Raw genomic sequence first — 24,750 nt, 5'->3', positions numbered from 1 at the left:
ATAATAGACAGCAGTGAACACTGCCTATGGATCAAACAGAGCTGAACATGCAGGTGTGGTTTTTCAGCTACTCTTTCCATTTAAGCTACTCTTTCCATTTCCATTTAGTTTGTGCCTCTGCGTTCATTCTGGCAACCCTGAGCTATGATCATCTTTTTAAAGATCCAATACCAGCATATTTAGTATATGGGCATTGTTCTCTACATTTCTAACACCTTTTCAAGGATTCTATTATTGTAGTAAGAACAGAGAACAAAATAAATAAATACTAAATCTTCAAATTATTTAAAGAAACATTTCTCAAGCATATGAAAATGTTCAATGTTAAATGAGTAATGTTATACCTCATGAAATCTAAAGACATATTCTATTTAAGAACCTTTAGAGGAATTGTTTTCAGGTTTGTTTTTTTCTAGAGACAAAACTCTCTCATTAAAAGTTGGCTGGATATAATATAGAGATTGGAAAGTTAAATTAATTGAGCCCCGGTCAGAGATGATCACTGTAAAAAGACTCCTGGCAAGAATTCAATTTTTTTTTTTTATTCTCAGTAATATCACCTCACTTTGAATGAAAACAGAAGTAATGTTAAATACTTGCTTTCTGTTGGCAGGAAGCATTGGCTGCAAGATCCCCAATACTGTCTCTGTTTTGTCACCAAATGAATCTCAACCTTAATGGTCTCCCTGGACTTAATTTAGAGAATAAAATGTAACTCACTTTTAATGTAATGTCTTTGGTAACAAAATTTGTTTCCTCTCTTCATGAGTTGAAGGTCTGTATTATACTATTCAGCTTCATACATGATAAATTAAAAGGCATGCAAATGTTACTACACATCCAGGATTTGGGATTCTCTTCTAAGCACAGGAGGGTGCTTGGTGTGTGGGGCAGTACACCCATTTGAGTCTTTTCTTGCTTGTCATTTGCAATTTGTTCTATCAAATCTGGAACAGCCACTTAAGGGCAGGCAAAATGCCATCTTATAAATGTGGTATGAGCACAAACCACCAAGAGATTATATATGAAAATCAAAGTTGTTCAGTGACGGCAGCATTTCAAGCTAGGAATGTCCAAGCAGCTGTGAGGGATGATCTATCCCGACTATTTTTAATAGGATGTCTCATTGGGCCTACATTAATTTCAGAAATTAAAGACATTTATGTAGATATGTGAGGGAGTTTCTACAACTCTGCCAAATTCAAATCAGTATAATGCAATAGCGGTGTACTGCTGGAGATTTCCAGGTGTTCTGGAGCATTCTGCAGGGAGCAGTGCTGGGCACCCTGCAAAGCTGGGAGGAAGTGTGCCACCACGCAACAGCTAATGCACCACATCCAAGACAGTACTAACAGGAAGGCTACAGCTCACTCTTTCCCTGGTAAATCCAGAACTACACAGAACAGAATACACGAATGTCTACGTCCCATCACACTCCTGTTGAGATCACTGGATATTCTTCCACCAGCTTCCACAGAAATCCGAATTGGCTTAACCTTGGTAGAGGGCCAGGACACGTAAATCCTGTCCTGCAAATTTAGATCAGAAGACCATTTCTGTGACTTCCAGATTAGGAGATCTACATATCCATCATAATACATCTGACTAACAGGATTTAAGCTTTATATGCAGTTAAGCTTCTTGGGGTTACAACCACTTGAATCCTAATTCAAAAGAAGTAGGTGTGAATGCTCACAAACTGCTTTCTCATACTGTCATGGCAACGAAATCCTCATAGCTGCAATGTCATTGTTAGTCACATAGCAAAATGACAGACAGAGGATGTTCTCTGTCTCCACCCCTCTCAAAGGTTAATACCACAAAAAAGTCCTGTTCCAAAAACTGAAACATCTACTACTGGAACATCTATTTCAGGATCACTGTAGTGCATTTTTTTCATACATATTGACATTCTCTTGAATGCCCTGTGTTTTCTTCTCTTCTTTGATTAACCAATATTATTACTACTCAAACCTAGCTGGTTTTTATGGAATATATTTTAAGAAACATGAAAAGGCTGTCTGGATAAGAATAAATAGGGGTCCTCAAGATAAATTTGTTACAGGGGACCTCAAGATTAATTTGTGAAATAATTCTAAATAAAAAAGTATATTATTTGTAAACATACTAGTTTGGTGAATATGCTGAATGTTTATATGAACTGACTTCTACACGCTAAAAAAAGTTTAAAAAATCAACTAGAACAAAGTTTAAAATACGTCTTTTAATTGATGATTAATTTCTACAGTGCTACAGTATTAACAGTCAGTAAAACAAATATCTGAATCTATAGATCAAAAAATATTATAATTTTTGCAAATAAATAAGTTATTAGAAGTATCATATTGTGTTGCTTTCCTGTCCGTGTAAACTTCTAATGATAATCCATATTAGAAGAAATAACAATAGTAAGCAGTTGCAGTGCATTTACATTATTAAGAAACTTCAAGTACAATTCTATACATACACATCCTATACACTTAGATAAATTTTTCTGCACTTACACTTTTACAAATCCATAAACTGAAAGAACATTCAAATACATTCAAGACCAAACAGAGAGGCAGGAGAGTATGAATAAAAGGACAACATGTTTCAGGTGGTACAACATGACACAGAAAGTACTGTACATCACCAGCCACTACCAGCTGCAGGCGTGAACTTAACAGCAACTTCCTAGAGAAGGCTGGAGTCACCCAACATTCAGTTCTCCACAGTTCTCTTGGGACAGCTCTTGGTTCACTTGTCAGATTTGCTTTTCTGACCTGAGTTCTCTCCATCTGGGAAGTCACAGGGACGAATCAGCTGGGGACACCTGCAGAGCCAGCAGTCCTGAAGGCGCTGAGACCCCAGAATGGCAGCGGTGGCACAGCGGTGACACTGACCCGAGTGCCACCCACTGTGGAGCTGTGCCCTCCTGGCAGCAAGCTCATGGAGCTGCCCTTGGCAAACTGAAACCTGCCACTTTAGCCTGGCAAAGCACTGCAGGCACTAACAGGACTGCAACTCGCTTGAGAAAAAGAACACAGAGCCCTGCAGAAAAAATGGGGAGTTTGTTTTTTAAACAGCCATTGTAACAAACACAGAATGAAACATTTTATTGGGATACACTTAATCATCTAGAAAAACTGCAGGTTCAGCATGAATTTAAATTGTAAACTGGTAATAAATAATACAGTAAGTCTCAGCACATTTTAAAATATACATTATTAAATAAACTTTGATTTTCAGAAAAGCTTTCACCTTTTTTCTTAAAAAAACACTTAAAAATCTTTTATGAAATGCAGCCAGTTTGCCTGCCTGAAAATTTTGATTTATGAAGCCCTACTGCCTAGTGCAGAACATTTATATTAACTTTCCTTTCTTTTTTCTTTCTAAGGCAGATTAAGAAAGAGCTCGATTCAAAAACTGTTAATATCATTTAAACTAATTTACAATTTTAAATTATTATAACAATTGTGAATTGGTTTCATTCTGGTTTATTTAGTACCCATATACATATCCAAATATCCACTGAAGTAAGCTACTGTGAAGACTGAGAGTACCACAATCAGAGTAGTAGCTAGACCTAGATTTAAAATGCACACATTTCAATCTGGTCACAGAAAAGGTCTCCGTGCATCTCCCTGTTAACTAGACTTGCAATCCATCCCTGAACATGAACCTGGCTAAATGCTATGTTCGATGGGAATGAGAAACAGCACCCTGCACCATTTCTCCAAGGCAGTTTATGTTGAACTACACTGTTGAGATTGGTGTGCCATGCCCATCCTGGCAGACCTGTGCATCTCAAGGCTAACAGACAGCAAACCACAGCTGAGTGGAGAGGGAAAGCCCTCTCCATAACACACCCTTTGTGCACAGAGATCCTCCTGCCTGATCCCCTGAGCTCCCTCAGCAGGTGGCAGTGACAGCTCATTGAGCTTCCTCTCATCTCACATCCTGCAGGGTGGGAGAAATTACATCTCTCAACTACTGCTCACCACGGCCTCAGTGACCCTGGCCAGATAATGCAGAAGATGCAATACCTCAGCAACACATTCCTTGCTGCTGCCCATGCCCTGAAGCTGGGATCTGACCTCCAAACATTCTGGGCTGAGCTGTGAAACAACTCAAAACAGCTTTTCACAGCATGTGAGCGCTGGGAAGAACCTCAAGAAATCCAACTGCTTTCAGGTAGAGTTTATACAAAAGATAGTTTCTGTTCCTACCAACAGCAGGAAAAGTCACCTGATTAAAAGGAATCTCCCTATTTCTATATACTGCTAGTCCAAAAGTTCCATAAAGCCATGCTTTATATGAATTCATTTCAGAAGGCCTATATAGAACAAGTAGGAAAATATTTTTATAAGGACAATTTGTAAAAGACTACATGAAAACATTACAGATACTGATGTTTGAATACAGTCCTCATCTTACATAAGCAGGAGGGTTTAAATGCTTTAGAAAACTAGGAATATTGCAGAGAGGAAGACAAAAAAGACAGATGTAAAAAAGAAGTTGGAAAGAGAGCACCATATGAAAATCATACTTAAGTTTTAACGTCCATTTAACAGGCTAATTAAATGTTTCAAGATGGTATGTTGAAATTTAAATAAGCTACCTAGGATAAAATCCTAGCTCATCTGAAGTCAATAGCAAGAAGATTTTACCTGCAATTCTCATTACATTGCAGAAGATATATTAACAGAATAGCAACCAGACAAGAGGAAAAGGCCTCAAGCTGTATCAGGGGAGGTTCAGGTTGGACATCAGGAAGAATTTCTTGATGGAAAGGCTGGTCAGGCATTGGAACTGGCTCCCCAGGGAGGTGGTGGAGTCACCATCCCTGGAAGCATTCAAGAAGCAGCTGGACATGGCACTTAGTGCTATAGTCTAGTTGATGTGGTGGTGTTCAGTCAAAGGTTGGACTTGGTGACCTTGAAGGTCTTTTCCAACCTTACTGATTCTGTGAAAAGGAGGCTTCAGTGAAAGGTTTCAGTCAAAAACCAGGAGTAAGAAAAGAACGTGTTGCTTACTTTTTTAGGTAAATGCCATGTAAACTAATCTACATGGCAATCTCTCTGGTAAATGAAACATTGAATGTGATACTGTAAGTAATTTTTAGCTTTACTTTTATTAATTCATTATTTAGCAAGAGTATTTTGTAGCTGTAAATCTAGTTTGAAATTGTAGCATTACTTTGTATATTGTTGCTTTACGGAAGTGCAACCCAAGATTGTAGCAAACAGTTGGTTTTTTTTTTATTTCATATGTACAAAAAGATATAAAAATAGGTCCTTGATTAAGATATGATAATATCCTTGAGGCACAATGCAAACAAATACAATACAGTTTTATGGTGCAAGTATTCCCTTTAGAAAGAATACTATCTACAGGATACACTCATCTGATCAAGGATTTCAAAATTACATCTCCTTTGTGATACTATTAAGTATCCAATGCATTTTCAATTAATTGATAGCTATGGTCTTCAGTGAGCTGCCTTGACAGTAAAAAGAGACACAGAACTTAATCTAATCTTAGTTTTTCATATTTCATCACACTATTCTGTTTGCTAATGGAGATATATTTCCCAAAACTGCCAATATGTTCCTCATAGTTTATAAAACAGTACTGAAAGAATGTTGCACACATACAACTGATAGTCTGAACACATGTAACACAACCATTTTGTGATTCAGTGTTGTAAATGTAATTTATATTTTAAACTTTTAATAATTTTAGCTGCATATAAAACAGAAGTAATAAGTTAAATTAGAGCACCTTGTGTGAAATTTAAGGAATATAAAGATTACACCTTTTAAAATTTAAAGAAATACAACTGTTCTGTCTCAAGTCCACTGTGCACCTGTCACAAAAAAGGAAACTCGTTTACGTGTAATGAAGACATACAAAAATATCACAATCCAAGGCACAACATGGAATTTAAAAGTTAGGGATATAGCAAATCCTTGCTTTTTTATTAAATTACTTGATACACCTCATTCTGGCATATCTGCACATTTCAGAAAAGCTATATCATTGAAGCTAAAAATGGAAACTGCCTATTCAAATATGTAGTTCAATCTCTTGCCAGCTTCAACTGAAACCCTTCCAAGACACTGCATACATTGATAAGCACTACTGTGTCATTCCGTAATTGATCTAATCAATAGGATCTTTCTTCCGATATTCATCGGCTCTTTACCTTGTTCCAAATTCATCATCGCTACCTCCATACTTAGAAAAGCTCTTCCATGTATTTATCATAGATTACACATATTAGCAACTCAATCTTTCCGACTTCTTTCTCACTTCAACGAGTTTTGTTACTGTTCTCTGAGCTTGCAGAAGATTATCCAATGCTTCATCTCTGAGGTAGCCAAAATATAAGACTGTACTCCAGAAATTACCTCAGCAACCACAAGTATTCTGATTTACAGCTGCCTGATGCAGCTCTCCCACATATGTTTACACTTCTTTTGACATCAATGAAGCCAGAAACAAGACAGGTTTGTTGCCTACATTTTCAAAGCTTTGTACCACATTACTACATTTCAATTTTCTTTCTCTCACTAAGTATCTAAGTTTCCTCAAATGCATCACCTTTTCTCTGAATCTGCTAGGCTCTTAGATAAAAATCTAATTTGTTGGACCTCTCCCACTCAAGTATCATATAGTGTAATATCATCTGTAACTTCTATCAATATACTGTAGATCCTTCCTGCAGATTATGGAAGACAAGAAATAGAATTAGGTCAACACAGTATAAACAATTAATGGGGAGGGAGCAATTGTAATTGCCCAATGGGATGAATCAAAGCAAAATTTATATTTTAAGATGCTATTTTAAATATATTTTATCCCACTGAGCTATTGAAGAGAAGTCAAATATCTCACAAGCTACAGATTTTCAATGCAATACTGATTTTTCTGCATATATAATTTAAATGTAGAATAGGAAACATGCTGACAATCAGCTTTGCTCTGCGAACGAGTCCCATTCCAGCCACTGATTAGAGAAAGGTAGGCACATCCTATCTTCTCCTCAGCACAAACTTTTAACCAGATAATATTATATCTATTACCCTAAGTATCTTTAAAATTACAAATGAAAATACAGGGAGGTCTAAATTTGCACTGATAATCAAGAATTCCACTATTTTCAAAAGTCCTGGAACTCTGCATGTGATACTGTAAATCAAAAAATATTAAATAATGTGCTACAGTACTTATAATTGGAAAGGTATCACTTAATATAAAGCTTAAATACCATTCAATTCACCTAATCTATGAAAAACATCATTACCTAATTTACACTCTGATTTCCAGAAGACTCACTTTCTGTACAACTTATTAACTCTTCTTCTCTCCTTAATAATGACTACAGGTCATAACAGAACTTTCAGAACAGAAGGCACAGTAACCAACTATTCTTATTCTTAAAGCTATTCATCAACCTATTGAAAATAATAAAATATTTATTTGAAGAAATGAACAATTAAAAACCAAAGTGAATCTGAAGACGAAAAGGTAGGTCTCAAAATATATTAATTGCAAAAATAATACAGTCCACAGGCACAGGCACAGTTGTTTATTCTTGTTCCATGTTTTAAAACTTGGACTCAGAAAAATCAGAGGAAGTTTTGGGTTTTTACCCTCTCTTCTTTTCCTTTCCACTAAAAGCACCATGGTTACACAGCGTGATTCAATCGTCCTTTTCCACAATCACTTCTCCATGAAGCACCCTTCTTCTCTGCCGCAGCATGTGGAAGTAGAGTTGTGGAAATACTTAATCAAAGCATAAAAGAAAGCAAATTAGATGGAAAAATTCAACATATCACATATGGAAAACCACTATTTTACAGAATGATGAACTGAGTAAAAATTATGGCACACACTGGTTGAGTTGATTAGGGTGAATAAAAACAATTCATGAACACTGCAGTGATTTAAAAAACAGTAATTACTCAAAGTTCATTTATGCCTGAATAAATATCCTGTGTTCAAGTTCACTCCAACAGTTTCCTTGTAGAAACAGGATTTAACCACATTTTGGTAGTCCTTGAAGACTTCAAATTTGTCCCAAGCATTTTTGAAGACTTGGAGGAGGATACAAATTTACCCTATTTGCTCAAGTCTGAAGAAAGGAGATCTGTCTTTGCTGTCCCTCTGACATCTATTATATTACTGTCCTACTGACAGAGTCAAGCTTTATATTTAATGGCTAGAAAACTGGATTTATTCCTGAAGAAATTACATAAACAGATGTTAAACTGTTAGTAAATTATCACACCTTAGAATATTTTTTGTTGACATATATCTCTCTTGTTGGCCTTCATGATTTTTTGGAACAAAAAATTTAACTGTGTGTGCATATTGTAAAAATCCAGATTGAATGTCGCCTTCTCAAATGAATACCTTTCATGAGTGCAGATCACCAAGCCTTTAACTTCAGTTTTCCTGCTTTGCAATTTTTCTCTCTAATCTGCTGCCACAATGTACAGATTATTTTAAAAATATTATATATTCTACTATTAATATTATCTAAAATAGTCCATTTGCCTTGTTTGGTCTAGCCCTATTCATGGTGGAATATCTGGTATATCAGGTTGCTTTCTCCTTGTCTTCACTGATTAGGTAGCAGTGGAAATAACACTGGAAGTGAAAGACAGATACTCTCTCTACCATTACATCCATGGCTTCTGGCGTGCATAACTACAAAGACAAACTGATTAAACCAGGGACTGCAGATGTTCACATGGTGGGGAGGTTGATTTCTGTGAAAATGAAATCTTAGCTAATACTGCTTCAAGTTTTTCCTGAGCAGGCTTGAATAATGATTTTTTTCTACGTAAATAGTTATTAGTAGTAAAAAGCCACAGCAAATCTCTGGCACAACTTGCAGAACCATTTTAAAGTCATTACTTCAAAGTGGGAGAGGCACTAGAAAGTCACAGCGACACAGTTACAGACATTTCTGTGTGTAAGCAAAAACTTCTCTTCATCCAAGTCTGAGAAATAATTTTAGCATTTTCATTGAATTTTTTAGGACAGATTATGTTCCTAAGAAGATCACAGGACAGAAAATTTCAGCCTAACCAATTAAAGCACAATAAAGCTTGGAACAACAGAAAGCAGGTTTTTACAGTAGGAAGTGCTTAGCAAATTTTAATACAGGCAGTGTTTATAGCATTGCTGAAGATTGATTTTTATGATGTTAAAATGTTTCTACAGTTAAACAGCACTTACATGGCACATAGGAGAACATGACAATAATAAGGAAGTAATAGTAGTCAAAGGAGACGTTGTATTTGTTGGGAAGTCTCAGTGAAAACATTCCTGTTTTCTTCACGTAGGGTAAAGCAGCATATATGGTTAGCAGTTCGCCTGCAACTCCAGCAGGATACAAAACGATAAAAAAGTTGTATCTGCATTGAAAAATTAAAAAAAAAAATCTTGTGAGAAACATCCCATAAATTAAAAATTTTCTCTTGTTATTATTAGTGGCATAGAAATGTATTAAAGTAGTTCCTGCACCAGAATCAGGAATCACATCCTGACTTGACACAAAATATCAATTTCAGTTACTTTCAGTAAAGTTGCTTAGATTGACAAGGGAATGCATTCTTCAGTGCTTTGCTTAAAAAAACAGTGAAGTATCAGAATGTTTTTATGTCTTTCTAATAAAACAACCCCCAAATTTTTATTCTCCAATAATGATTTTTTTAGAATTTACTATTCTTACTCCTGTTGTCACTGAGAGGATTCAGACCAGGACTGAATGTCAGATTCAGATGATTCTACATATTTTCATCACAGTGCAGACACACTGGGTGAACTGTACTACAAATTTTTTGAAGATAATGACAATATTGAAAAACATCAGCAGCCTGTTTTGCTCTACAACATAGAAATACTATATTTACCACTAATGGAAATTGGAATAAAAAAAAGAAAAGAAAATTACAGTGCCAGAAAATTATCAGATCCATTTTAAAGTGAGATGATGTTCAAATAAAAGGCAAAGCATCCAGTTGAAAGAAAATGTGGTTTGAATGCCAAAGACCAGATAGGCAGTGACAACATGAAAATTGTAATCAATAGGCCACGTGCCGTCCTTTCACACAGCGCACCATGGATATGCAGGCTCTCCAACGGAGCAATTCTCCAGTTCATACAGGGAACAGCAATGAGAGCTGTCACACAGACAGAAAGGTACAATGTGCACTCCCTGACCAAAAGAAATGAGATCCAAAACAGCAGCAACTAAGCATGAAATCCTCCTAGAAGCAGAAGGACTTAGAAGACTGACAGATGTGGGGAATCACAGAATAGTTCAGGTAGGAAAGGACCACTATGAGTCATCTGGTCTAACTTCCCTCCTCAAGCAGGGTTATCCTAAGGCACATGGAACAGGATTGTGTCCAAATGGTTTTTGAATATCTCCAGTGAGGGAGACACTGGATTGTCTCTCTGGACAATCTGTTCCAGTGCTCAGTCACCTGCACAGTAAAGAAGTTTTTCCTCGTGTTCAGGTGGCACTTCCTGTGCATCAGTTTCTGCCCTTTGCCTCTTGTCCTATTGCTTGGCAGCACCAAGACGAATGTAGATTAGATAAGAATGAACTAATACCTTACATATTGTTTGTCTCTATGCAGTTATAAGCTAAAGATCAGAAATTCCACCTCTCTTGGTACTGAATTCATGCTCAGTTGTGCTGTTTGTTTATCCATAAATCTTGATGGGGTATTTTAGACTCTATGAAAAAATAATATATTTTCAAATTATTTGTTTAGATTAATATTTCACCATTTGTCTCTTCAGTGAGAATGTTGGTTTTCCCTACTGTCTATATTAAGGAAAAAAATCTGTTATTCCAGGGACACTGACCTGATGGCAAATGTTATTAACTGTCAATGTAATCTGAGTGCATTTCTCTTTCTGAAGTCTGTATAAAAAGCTACTGATGATAGCCAATCTGACTATCTTTAAGATTGTCATTTAGTGCTTAAACAAGTCTCTCACTTAGGCACTAGCAAAAAGGAAACGTTTTATAAGAATGGACATAAATATCAGACACATCAAAGAAGAGCATTAGAAGCATCAAACCTGCGTTACCTATAAAATAAAAATAAACACAAACAAACACTTTAAATTAAGTCGCCTGTACTGAATGTAGGTTAGATATTCTTCTAACATAATAAGTCTGCCATATATGTATTTTTCAAATAATGACTATATAGAATACTATTCCAGTTATGTTTCCTGATAAACACACAGAGTCTCTGTAGTGTATGTGATCTAGTGGCCAACCTTAAGAATGCTTCAAAATCAAAATAGTTTTGATTTGGAACTCAATTTTTGGTGGCCTAAACTCAGCTAGTATTTAACTTCACTACATGGATATAATCTTACAAAAGCTCTGATAAAGCAGAATTTCTTATAAAGTAATAATACAGATTGAGTGACAACAACTGCCACATTTTCAAAAAACTAATATCCACAAAGACTAGCACAGGTGCTTAATTTTGGGCACTGTATTCAGAGCATCATAAAGAGTCATACTGCAAATTAAAAGATGACTCCAAAGATAGAGAAAAAAAAAAAAAACCAGAGTAAGAGAAAGCAGAGTTCAAACTGTGAGACACAGAAAGCAAAGAAAAAACCATACCCCAAAACCACAGCTAAAATATTTTTAACATATTAAACCAAGGAACAATGATCCCAAGTACAGAAAGCAACTGAATTGCACTTTGCGGACACATAACCAAAGCTCAAACATCTGCTCTCCTGTGTGTTAGTTCAGCATGCGTGAAACCAACATGCACAGAATCATGAGAAACTCAAGTGCAAGACATCTCCACCTGGCCCATTTAATGAAGTATGGCAAATGGTTGAGCAGGTTGAATGTGTAGAAGGAATATCGAGTAATCTCTGTCACAGTCCATACGACCAGAAAAAGAATAACGCTCTCCTCATTCTGGATCTGCAGAAGTATAAAGAACCAACATTTTCTTCATCCTTAGGCTTCTTTTCTGTGCAAACTGCAACAGACTTCTCTTTAAGATATATAGAACAGAACTAATATCTTGCAAAGAAAGAAAATTTTGGCACAAAAATGATATGCTGAAACCATTAACATGTACAGTTCATCATCATATGCATTTACTAACATACAGATATTTGTCAACTGAGCAATCTTCATCCATTATGCAAATATCAAAATATAAAACCCAATAATTATGCTTATTCTTCCTCTTTATTCTCTACCTACATTCTTCTAGACTATCTAACTATCCCTTTTCTATCTGTGGTTGATTTATTTGTTTATGTTCTTCCTCCTCAAAACAGCAAGAACAACAAAATGCTACAGAAGGTATGTTCTTCTCATAATCACTTTTTAATCATTTTGCATTTCACTACTCCATTTCCCAGATTTTCCCTTACTTTTTATCTTGCTTTTTCTTCAATATATAATGCACATCTCCATGAAACTTTAGACCAAAGGAATTGCTTTATATAACCTACTAACTGGAACTTGGTCACAGAAGATCAAGTTTGGCAGACTTCAGGGAGCTCTAAGATAGTTAAGGAGCTGGAGCACAGATGGCTCACTAAATGAAGAGTAGTTGGTAGATCAGGAGCTTTGGGTAAACTCCGTCAACAATCCCGTGTAAGATATAAGTTCTGAGTCATTAAACTGCCTCATCAGTAAGTAGCACATCTCTGCTGTTTCAAAACACCACTTTTTTTTTTCATTCTGAGTGAACAAATAAACAAAAGTCCCCAAATACAAAGAAGGCGCCTGGGGATCTATTACAAACACTACCTTCTGTGAGGAAGAATTACACACAAGTAATTTTCTTTCCTTTAAGAGGGCAGGAGTTTTGTAATGCACTTCTATGCCTGAAGGCTGAAAAACTCCAGGGATGTCTGTGAAATAGCATAAAGCAACATAAGTTTTGTTAAAATTATAAAAAAGGTAAATGATTTTTCAAAATAAAATGCAACATGGTGTCAAAGCTTATATCTCTAAGATGCTGAAAATCCACAACTCTTGACACAAAAGTCAAGAAGGATTGTAAGTAAGCTCATAATTGTAAGCTCATAAAATCGCACGCTCAATGTGTCAGTCAAAGGTGGTGCAATTTTAGCAGAAGGATCTCATCAATATCATAAAGAAAATGAAAACATAAAAATAGCACCAAAATTACAAACAAATAGCAGCAACTGAAGTGCAAAGACATCCAAACAAATAAGCAAAGGTAAAGACAGAACTAGGCTGCTCTTTGCCTCATGCAATTAGAGACTAACGTTGATAACTCAAACTTGGATTCATGTCACAGTGCTAAATCCAAGCAGAAGAGCTTTAAATAAGTATGCAGAGAATTCCTATCTGCTGCCTTGCAAATCTGCAGTCAAGTGGGGAGGTCTGGCTCTGGCTATTATCACTGACATGCCTCTCACCACTTAAAGTGACCCTGAACATTCATGACTGCTAAGCAATAGCAGAATGAAATACAATCAGATATACATTCAAATGTATTTCTTCTTGGACACAGCTTGGCCTACAGTAGTGTAGATAGAGAAAATAAAAGAAAATGCTGAATATGCTTAAGATTTAGTCCACTGCAGATAATAAAAAAAGGCAAAATGCAGTGCTATAGTCCAGCTCACATGTAGGTATTCAATATAAGAATCTTGTTAATCTTTGAGTCATTTTGCCTTACAGAAAAAGTTAGCTTAAAAGAAAAAAAAAACAACAAACCAAACCAAAAAACCACAAAACAAACAAACCAACCAACCAAACAACAACATGTAAAAAGAACAAAAAATTAACCCTATGAAAAGCCTATTTAGTTTCTTCCATGTTAAAGATGCAGTGTAGAAAACAAGTCCTCTTGTGCAATGAAATGAAGATTTGATAACTGAGGCAGGTGCTAGGATAATTCATCTGCAGAAGAAAGGCCTATGCCATCTGCTGGTGAGACAGTTTAATGGCTCAGCTTTTCAAGTTCTGAAGAAATTCGGGAGCACAAAACCTGTCACTTAATTTTTTTACATGCCTTTCATGGAAAGCACACCTCATAAACTGAACCTAATGTCCTACCTACTAGTTTTGAACTACTTGCTTCATTCTGCTAAAGGATCACTAGCCTTACAACAGCCACCCAAAGCCAGGCAAATAAGCCATTGTCATTTACACATGTCCTTATGTGACACACTAGATGTCATAAAATGTCAAGATTACCATAACATTAAAATTTTGAGAAGGTTTCTAAAAAAATAACAAAATTGAAACCATATTTATCCATGTGAATTCAAGACATAAATTTAAAGACATAAATTTACCTTTTATTTAGATTGATTCAGCAAGTGCTAATTAAAGTTTTTGAAAGGGAACTGTTAACACTAGGGTAGTTTTGCTTGGAAATAATAGGAATAGTCAATGATTTCATTTAGGCAGACCACAGACGGACGATGCTGAAAACACTGCTGATGCACAGTTAAGACCCAGACTCTGTCTCCTGGCAAGAATCACACAAACTCTACTTTGTAACCCTAACTTCCAAAATTGCACTCAAATAAGCATTATCTACAGGAACAGAATTAATTTTTGGATTCATCTTCCTTGTGAAATGAGAACTGTAGTAATAGCTTCTCCTTAAAAGCAATCAAAACATAATTTTCTCAGACACATACCTGTTTTATACTGTGTGCAATGAACCACACCATGAAGATTCTTGAACTCACTTGGACCCCGGTCACAAGCACAGATGTGCGAACTATTCCTTAAAAAGAGAAACATGTTATCTCTGTTCCACAATTCATGTTTTAACTAGTTACAGGACAAATTAAAACAAAGAACTCACCAACTGCACAGTGGATTACCTGTAAATAAAAATAAGTCAGAGGTTACTGATGTGCTGCATGTTACTAGCTACCCTATAAACATGGCCTTTTGATATTCATATAAACCTAGGCTCAATTTGGGTTTTGTCTCCCATTAACAGTTATAAAAAGAAATACATGGCAGAGCCCTGGCAATCAGTGTTGGGATGGTCTCAATATCTGAGCTGTGCAAATGAAAGACATTTGTTTTCCAAATTAATTGTAAATATTAGACATTTAGATACTTATAAAGCATTTTATTCAACTAGTAAGCTTCTCTTCCTTATTCAAAGAATTTTAAAGGACAGTGTAGAGGAAGTCACATAAGGAATGCTAAACACACAGCAATTTTAAAATGTTCTGCATTCATTACAGATTAATAATATTATTATATACTTTTGTCAATGACAGCTATGAAGCTTTAGATACAGTGTATTTTCTCATCAGTGATGTTTAGCAAATGAAGTGCTTTTCATTGTTTTGGCAGCTTTGAATAGAATTACTTACGGTGAAAGTTCAACAACACAAAAGCCTATATGCAGCTAGTGACATGATTTTAACAGTTGTTAGAACTAGAGATGTTGTGAGAAAAAAAAAAGTTAAAATGTGATGAGGCATTCTTTGTTGTGCCTGGGAAAGAACTGCTAGTGGTCCATAAATCCAGCAATAAAGCTTCACTCCACGGATGTACCAGAACTGGCCACTAGTTCATAGTTTGCGAAAGTATTACTTAAAGAATACTTTGCACATCTTGCACAGGCCCCGTTGCAATGGATTATATGGGGTGCATGAATCCAGTCTTGAAATAAGCAGAAGTAGGAAAGGCACAGAAGGATACTAAGTACAGTACAAAGAATATAAATTAAGCTATAATCTCTGAGATGGTGGCATCTACTAGAGGGCTGATCTGCTGGCTGTAATGCCTTCAAGATTTTGCCTTTTGCATTAAAAACTCTCAAATCAAAGCAGTTCTCAGGCACTGATTTAAAGAAATATTAGAATTAAGTCTGAAAAACATGTGCCCATTTGTTTCAAGTAATCACCTTGCCCCACCCCCAAAACTTAATTAAATAATGAAGTAAAAAGGACTTTTAGTACTAATATAATATTTTTATTTTAAATTCAGGATAATAATGTGTTTTGCCTATCATATGCAGCATCCAGTAAAGCAAACTAATGTTTAAAATTTACCTCAAGCAAAGCAAATGTCTGGAAAAATTTAAGCGTCTTTTGAACGCTTCTGAATAAGCCTCTATGTGTTCCTTTCTGAATATAAAACCGCACCATGGCAATACCTAATACCAGCCACCTATAAAAGAAAGAGAATGGATACGTTTCAAATTAGAATTCTAAAAATATCCATCCGTGATAAATAATTTAGTAGAGTATTTTTCTTCACAGATTAACTTTGATTCCTCACTTGTCGGTGTTCTTAGATCATCAAAAAATATCTTTAGACATAAATAGTATATATATGTAAACATTACACTCATCTTTTCACTTGGAAAACAATGCAGAATAACTTGCTGCCTTCTGAGGATTGACTTAATTGAGGGAACCCCCCAAAACCACCCATCCATCAGACTTTTCTGCAGCAGTGACTACATATTTTTACTATTGAATCCTCATGCACCTTGACTAATAAATACTGTTACTTGAAAACACATTATGAGCTTGGCACTGAAGTCACTGTTTGGGTTGGAAGTTTGTAAATGTAAAGGACTGGAATTTATGCAAATCAGTTTTACATTTTTTATGGCCTCTCAACTCACTGATTTCAGGACTGACTAGTAATCTTAATGCTCCTGTTTGTGATTGTCCATATTAAGGTACCACTGTAATTATGTTTTCCAAAGTGTTGAGAAATGTTTTAAAAGTTGACTTAAAAATCAGACTCCAAAGTGCTGAAAGATGGGTGTTCTATGCTCCTGACTTCAAGAAACATATTTAACTAGCACGTTTGAGGGGATTGGATGAATTTATTTTGGTTTTTTTTTAGGAAACTGAGCAATTATGCTAACTAATAACCCTTCCAGTGTAAAAGAAAGAAAAAGCAACAGTATCTTTTAATCATAGTAGAATTTGACATAAAATTAAAATTGAGATTTAGAATGGAAATTGAGATAAAAAATAAACATCTAAATAGCGGGTTGATCCCACCACCTGCCCAGATTCTGTAAAATAATCCAAGGTATGAGGAATTCCTTCCATGTAATAAACCCATTTTCATATCATAAGGCTTTTCAAAACAGTGTTCTGTATCTTCCTTAATCATGGGATTAATTGGGTAGGAACAGACCTTAGAGATCAACCCCCTCTGCCATAAGCAGGGACACCTTCTACTAGACAAGATTGCTCAGGGCCCCATCCAACCTGGCTTTGAACACTTCCAAGGAATGGAGCACCCAGGGGTTCTTTGGGCAACCTCTGCAAGTGCCTCACTACCTTCTGAGTTAAGAATTTCTTCCCAATATCTAATCTAAACGTGCCTTCTTTCAGTTTAAACCCATTATTTAAACCCTTATTCTATCACTACAGCCACACGTCCCTCTTAAGTTCTCTTGTGGACTCCCTTCAAGAACTGTAATTATGTCACCCTGGAGCCTTCCATTCTTCAGACTGAAAAAATCCAACTCTCTCAGCCTTTCAGACCTATATCTCATTCTTAAAATATTGCATAAGCAAGAAGACTGAAAACTTCAGGTTTCAATCCAAAAAAACTAAGAAAGTACAAAAAGTCTTTAACATAGGCATAACAAGAGCTATGGATGGCTATTTTGAGAGGTAAAAGTAAAAATCAAAAATTTTATTTTAATGTCTTCTTGAAATTGCTGGGACAATTACTCAGTCATTTGATTCTCCATAAAGCCATTGCAAGTATATTCTACAGCAACATGAGCTCCGGCTAAGGAAGGGCCCAAGTGGCAAAGCAGAAGGGCTTCAGAAATACTCAGAGACATATTCAGAGAGATTATAAATATTCAGAGAAATATTCACACAAACATTTGGACAAATATTTAACTCGTCCTCTTGTAGCCCTCCCTAAGCATAAGGTACAGGCTAGCACTGGAAACAGGGTACCTGGAAACAGTATTCTTTGGTCAGATCCACTGTGCTGTAAGATGGTGAGAGCCGCCTGGATCCTGAGAGCTCCCGGCTCACCTCGGATGGCACGGACTGCAGTACAGCCCCTCCACAGCTCCTACGCACGGCGGCTACTGCTATGCAGTCACTTGGTGTGCCCCATTCCAGCACTTCATGACAGCATTTCAAACTCACATAGAGCCAGTCAGGCTTCTCCACACAGCAGGAATCATTCCCCTCTTTGATCCCTTCTACTTTAAGCCCATGAATCTGATCTGTCAGTGCTCCAACATTTTCCCCGCAAGTGTTACTTAGATTTTATAACGGATTTTAAATATGAATGCATTTATTTCAGGTTGTCTCCCACCACTATGGAAACAAGGAATTACTGGAATATCACTGGTAGTCTTTCACAGTAGAGCTGCCCTGTTTTCCAGTAAAGTGTTTGACAAGAGGAAGGTGATAGTGAGTTTACATCCAGCTGGCAGCACAAATGTGGCAGCAACAGCTCTGTCTGAGACTTAGATTGAGAAGTCATAATACATTTAACCTAACAAGGCATTTTCTGCATCTCATTCCACAACCAAAGCATTGCAGAGAGAAGTAATCTTGGACTACACTCGAAGATGGCAAAAGCATTTTTCTTAAATTATTTTTTTATGTGGACATAAATTTCTATAGCTAGATTTATTCAGCTGTCAGTGGTTTTGACTTTGGATTTCAGGAAAGTCCTCATAACTGACTATTACAAATCACCAGGAAATGGAAAATACTTTCTGTAACAGTCACAGTTGGGACTTTCAGCAAGACTGAGTATTGGCCCATCATTTTAGTCCTTTAAATCTGTTTAGAAACAAAGATAAGCTGCAGGGTTTTTTATTAGAATGTTTGTTTCATTCTAATAAATGAAACATAACAAGTAGTTATGCATTAGTTTGTTAAAACTCCAGAAACATTTTGCTATATTGCACTGTCTGGACAACTAGACAAATATACTGTTCTAGTGAAATATTTATGCTGTGTAGTGTCTCTGTAAAGTATACCTGTATTTCAAATATGTATTTTTCTCTTAAACTGCACCCATAAATGATTATAAGAATTTATTCCTATCTCTTTTTTTTTTCTGCTTCCACATGAAAAATTCAATTTTGCATGTCTTAATTTCTTTTGATATTAATGGAAAATGTGAGAGAAGGAAGTGGGAGATAGGAAGCAGCACCTAAGGTCAAAACTAACACAGTTCGATAATCTTTTAGAGACATTTAAAGTCAGTGGCAAGAGTCAGTGTTCATTAGCAAATTCACACATGGAGCACAAGACTGGTAATTCAATGAGGTAACATTAACCTCCATGTAAAAGCACTTTTTAAAAAGTGCTGCAATAATATATGAACAAACTTTAATACATACTCAAGATTCACAGTTGCTAGTGAGAAGAAAGCCATTACGATCACATTCCTGGCTTTCTCCAGCAGTGCTTGAGCTCCTGCCTCAACTGTGGCGTGTTAGTTTTACTCTACGGGATTCAAAGGGCAGTGAAACCGCCCATTAGTAACCAAAGTAAAACTGTTCTCATTATGAATATCACACTAGAAGCTGTAAATTTTTTCATTCTTATCTTCCTTTTAAATATGTGGAAATGAATAGGTTGAGGTTTTTTTCCCACAAGTGTTAGTGAAAATTTTCAAGAAGTGAGAATATGAGCTTCGAGCACTAACAACATAAACCTGACTGCTCTTGATGATCTACTATTCAAAATAAATACCCTCTTTCCTCAGAGCGAAGCCTCGCAGCACAAGCTAAAATGAACCTCCCGGGCTACTCTTCCGCCTCCAGCGGTCCGCGCTCACGCCTGCAGCCCGGGCCGGGCTGGCTCTGGACAGCTCTGCCCGCCGGGAGCCGGAGCTCCGCTCTGTCACAGCCGGGGCGCACGGACCGAGCGCGCCGCCCCGCACGGGAGCCGGCCCCGAACCCCCGGCGGCCCCGAGGAGCGCGGCCGGCGCCCCGCGGGCGGCCAGCAGCCCCCTCCGCATCCGGCGAGGCCGCGCCGCGGGACGCGGCTCCCCGCCCGGCATTCCGGTCCCGGCTATACTTAACCTCCGCGCCGGCGGCTGGCAGCGCTGCACCGTATTAGGCAATGCTCGGCAGGCGAGGAGAGCCCCGCGGCCGGCGGCTCCCCCGTGTCCCGGCTCTCCCGCCCGGCCCCGCCGGGCCCCCGCCTGGCTCCGGCCGCGCCGCCCCCGTCCCACCGCTCCGCGCCCCGCGGAGGCGCCGCGCTGCCGCCCGCGCCCGCTCACCCCGCGGTCATGGCGACGTTGTAGAAGATAAGCCACGTCGTGGCCAGGGCGCCCAGCTTCTTCTTCTTCTTGCCATTCTCCTTCTCCTCCACCGCGCCGTTGCCGCCTCCGTCCTCCTCGCTGGACGCCATGGTTGCCGGCCGGGAGCGCGGCGCGCACGGCGGGGAGGAGGGGCTCCCTCGCGGCGGGGCTGCGGCGCGCTGACAGCCGGACCCGGCGCTGTCTCTCACCCCATCTGTCTTCCCCGCGGGCCGCTGCCGCCGCCAGCGGCTCACATGGCCCTGCGCGCTCCTCCCTCCGCCCGCGGGTCTCCCGGGGTCAGCCGGAGCCTGCGGGGCGGTGAGCCTCCATCCGCGGGGAGATCCCGCTAGGATGTTACCTGGCCTTGCCGTCAGGCAGCAGCAGCGGGCACTGCCCACCTCAGAAAAAGTGACAGAAAATAGCGCAGTTCTTGGAAACGCAGAAATGGGTGTCTGAGATAGAACACCTGGAGTCTGGCCAGAGACCGACTGGTGGGAATATAGGCCCCCATCTCCGAGGCAAACAGCGACCTGCCAGGGTGAGCGCGACAGTCTGGTGGGTCTCCATAAATACCGCCCTCAATATATGAGGCAGACTAAGGCTCGAACCTGAGAAGGGGAAATTTCTTCCAAGGGCTTGAAGAGCACCCAGCTGGCAGACTGAAGGATAGATTTGAGTATGCAGCTTACCTTGTAAATGTTTGCTCTCTGTGCAAGCGCACAGGGAAGCTAAGCCACTACAGGTAGCATTGCTGGGACTGGCTCTGGAACGGGGACAGCCTTAGCCTGACCTAATGTGACATGATGCTTTAGAAGTGTGGGCTGCACCCACTGGCCTGACACCTGGCTCAGTCTCTGCTAGCCTGGGGATGCAGGCTGCTCATTTCCACAGCTAAGCCTCTCAGCCCAAATACCTCAGACACAGGCATATACAGACAGAAGAATTCCAAAACTGGGTCAGGATATCTTTGAAATGCTACTTGTTCAGTAGAATTTAAGGAGTCCAAGTCTGTCTACTTTAGAATGAGGTGAGTATTTCAATGCTGAAGACACACCTGGATGTCTCAGGTCGAGGGCCTTCATGTAAAGATAAGCAGATGTGCTAAACAAAACCGAAGTCTCCCCCTCCTCAGCAAAGCACACAAGCAGATGTTCATCTTTCAGCCTCAAAACACACACCCACTGGCAACAGCGAATATATAATGTGCAAAATGAGTAGTTGGCAAAAGACTACATTATATATGCTATTAGATTACTCTAGGGACCAATATTACACACACACAGATGCTTTTTGTGTTCAAGTAATAAATATAATCCAGTTTGAGAATCCTGTAGTTAAAAAATCAAGAGAAAGAATTTACACACAGGATTGAATGACCCAACTCAGAAGTTTTTGTCAATACAGGTTAATCTTAGCCTATATGCCATCTCAATGTGACAACTATATATTGGTTTAAACTTTAGTTTTCCAAAATATTTTCAATATTATTTATTTCTGGATATTCCTGCTATCTTACTTACATGTTTTCTCCACTTGAATTCCTCTTCTCTCTTTAAACCATTTAAATTTTTTTGGTTTTGGCAACATAGTGTTGAAAGAGACAACAAAAATTAACCACATATTATGACTAAAGTTGGTTTTTTTTCTCATTTAATTTTGTCAATTTATGAATTCATTAACTGATGAAGATTTTCTTATCTTAAATTATGGTACACGGAGAAAGGCATAACTCAATCCCATTTTTTAATACCAATTTTTATATTTTACTACTTGTAGCTGTCCTTTGCCGTGATCCTTTTGAGATTTTTCCACAGCAGATTTGAGGCAATAAATCCTATTTTCTTTCGGAAGTAAAACTTTTCCATTTTTAAATCCCTTCTTGGATGTTTTTGATGCTTTTGCTCAGAATCTTTTGAAATTTGATACACAATGTTTGTCTAATTCTCATTAGAATTCTGTATTATTTTCCTTCCCCTGTTTATTTGCTCAGATTTATTGATTTTGGATGCACACATTATCTATAATGATGACTGGGTTTCTCTTCAGTTAATTTACTCAATTCAGAACTCAGTGGTGAGGATAAGCATCTCAATGTGTTTGCTCTAATATTGTGGTTACTATTTATTAAGCTTACAGTTTCGCTTGCTATCACACCACTCATTCACCCAATTGATGAAAATTTTCTGAATATCCCCATAATCTTTTCTTGGATTGAAATAAACTAAACATTTTGTTCCATCTGAAAGATTTGCCATCCCCATTTGGCTATGTTTCCCAAACATTTATTGAAGTATTAAGCACAAAACATATTGCAGAACTGTTGTAAACACCCCACTGCTGTAATTTTGCTTTAATAAAGTTGCACCTTGTTTCCATTTCCCACGTTCTAAACCATGGAGATATTTTATTCCTTAATCTGTAGCTACTTCATATCCTGAGTAGTTCCTCTGTGACATTTTTTCAGCAGCATTTTCAAAACATATTTGTTGTGTTAATCCTTTTTTTTTACTAATCTGTTTTTATAATTACATGTTTCAGGAATTGCAATAAATCAGTTGAAATGTAATTTCTTTTTCATAAATTTCCCTATTGTTACTCTTTAAATCATTATTTCTGTCCATTACAATATATACATATATGTATATATATACATATATTACAATATATACATATACATTAGTCTGTATTTTCTGAATTCTTCATTTAAATTTGATAAAGTGTCAGCTATTTTCAAAGCATTAAGTACAGTATCTGTACTTAATTAGAAATAATGTTTTTATAGTAGCAAAATTATTTCATCTAATATTTCAACTTTGACTAGCACCTTTTGACCCCAAAAAATCTCAAAATAATTAATAAGATAGATTTTCTTTACATACAGAAATTTAATCAATAGAAGTTAATAAACTTATTTATTAATTGCATTATCTTAATCAGCTTTTAAAATCAGTTATGACTGGCTTATCAATTGAGGTGAACTTTGCTGTTATTCAAGCACAAACCAACCTTTCCAATACATTTCAAGACAGTCAGATAAGGTCTTTTATGTTGTAGGTGAGAGCATCATTGTGTTTCATGTTAATTCTCAACCTTTCCTAGCAATTTACCTTTATTTACTCTAGCTCCAAGTCATCAACACTGCTATACTGTTACTACAAAAATAAGTGGTTTTCTTGGTCTTCTTCATGATTTATATTATCATTATATATTTTACGTCTAGATTCCTATTGCACACACAGATACTCAAAATCTTATAAAGGTTTTTACTTCCAATCTATTTCCAGAAATACATAGTGAACCTTATATGAGATTATTTTCTAATGAAATGTTTTACAGTGTCTTGGGGTTTTTGTTACAAAATTTATCTATTCAATATGGAAACAATTCTATGGAACAAAAAATTGTAGTGCTCTGAAAAAATTATAACGACTTACCAGCTCCATGATTGCAGGGGAATGTCATCTACTATTGAATGCTTCAAGAGCTACTTGCTATGAATCCTGCAGAATTACCTTTATACTTCAGACTAGTTAAATGTTAGACAGCAACTTAAAACCCTGGCAAGAGGAATTTGTTAAAAAATTTTAACAGCTTTGATTCTGTTTGTCCTTCTGCCCTGTCTTCAGTTAAGATTCCCAACGCACTGCAAGAACAATGTGTTTAGACAACAGACTTTATATATACTACTTGCACACTATTCTAGGTTTATGGTATGTAGGAATCAATGAGATATTCAAGGATAAATGCAAGTAAACAGAATTTTGTCTAAATTAAACAACACTGTGTGTGTCTTTTTGTGCATTCATCCAGGTGCTATTATTTAATTTACTATGCTAGGAATTTGATAGAAGATGCCTTCAAAAGATATGGTGTATAATGGATAGCATAAATCTTGTGGGAAGAACTAGAAGATCTCATATTTGGCTCTTCTGAAGCAGTTGGAGTTTTGCACTGCTACTACAAATAAATTATTCATATTAAGCCTCTGACTGTACAGCTAAGTAGTTAGCAAAGGAAAAGAAGTGTTATGAACACAGGCTAAAGTGGAATTTTATATTTCTGTTATAAAAATACAAAAATTTTGGTGTGAACATTTAAATTTTTTTTGTATGGAAATTATTGATTCTACATATCTGAAACCTACTGGTTCATTAAATGTTCTGAAAAGCACATTAAGTCTGGGATGCCCTTTGGATGTGTTATTCTATGTAATCCTCTCCAAGAACAAAACCATAATGCAAACTGCAATGCTGAAGAACAAACACATGTTAAAGGGAGATGGCTATCCTGCTCATTTGAGTTTGGTTTATCTGAGTTTTTTGATTTATCCAAACTCAGCGTAGTTTTCGCTATAATAGACAAATGGAACTCTGTACAACAATTATTTTCTTTATGGGATATTTTAGATATGATGTGACCTGCACAGTTGGAGCCTTTGCACACTGCAGACTGGCTGTATCAAGAAGCTAACT

The 24,750-nt window shown here is 37.3% G+C and overlaps 1 protein-coding gene across 4 annotated transcripts; it reads right to left on the bottom strand.

Moving 5' to 3' along the window:
* Positions 1–2,205: 2,205 nt before the first annotated feature.
* Positions 2,206–20,675, bottom strand: HACD1 (3-hydroxyacyl-CoA dehydratase 1). 4 transcript variants are annotated; one of them, XM_041714395.2, is made up of 8 exons: positions 20,258–20,395; positions 19,371–19,476; positions 16,069–16,186; positions 14,859–14,877; positions 14,689–14,777; positions 11,850–11,971; positions 9,235–9,413; positions 2,206–7,773 (listed from the first exon to the last, which is right to left on the bottom strand). In XM_041714395.2, exons 2-8 carry the CDS (start codon positions 19,403–19,405, stop codon positions 7,691–7,693), a joined length of 645 nt encoding a protein of 214 aa, XP_041570329.1. In that variant the 5' UTR covers positions 19,406–19,476; positions 20,258–20,395; the 3' UTR covers positions 2,206–7,690. The 4 variants fall into 4 exon arrangements, with proteins under 4 accessions (XP_041570329.1, XP_030120456.1, XP_030120454.1 ...); XM_030264596.4 differs by lacking the exon at positions 19,371–19,476 and having other exon boundaries at positions 20,258–20,675; XM_030264594.4 differs by lacking the exon at positions 19,371–19,476 and having other exon boundaries at positions 14,689–14,771; positions 20,258–20,526.
* Between the last annotated feature and the right edge of the window lie 4,075 nt (positions 20,676–24,750).

Source organism: Taeniopygia guttata, chromosome 2 (genome assembly GCF_048771995.1).
Source record: "Taeniopygia guttata chromosome 2, bTaeGut7.mat, whole genome shotgun sequence".
Lineage (NCBI taxonomy): Eukaryota > Metazoa > Chordata > Aves > Passeriformes > Estrildidae > Taeniopygia > Taeniopygia guttata.
This window is presented reverse-complemented; position numbering and strand designations above follow the sequence as displayed.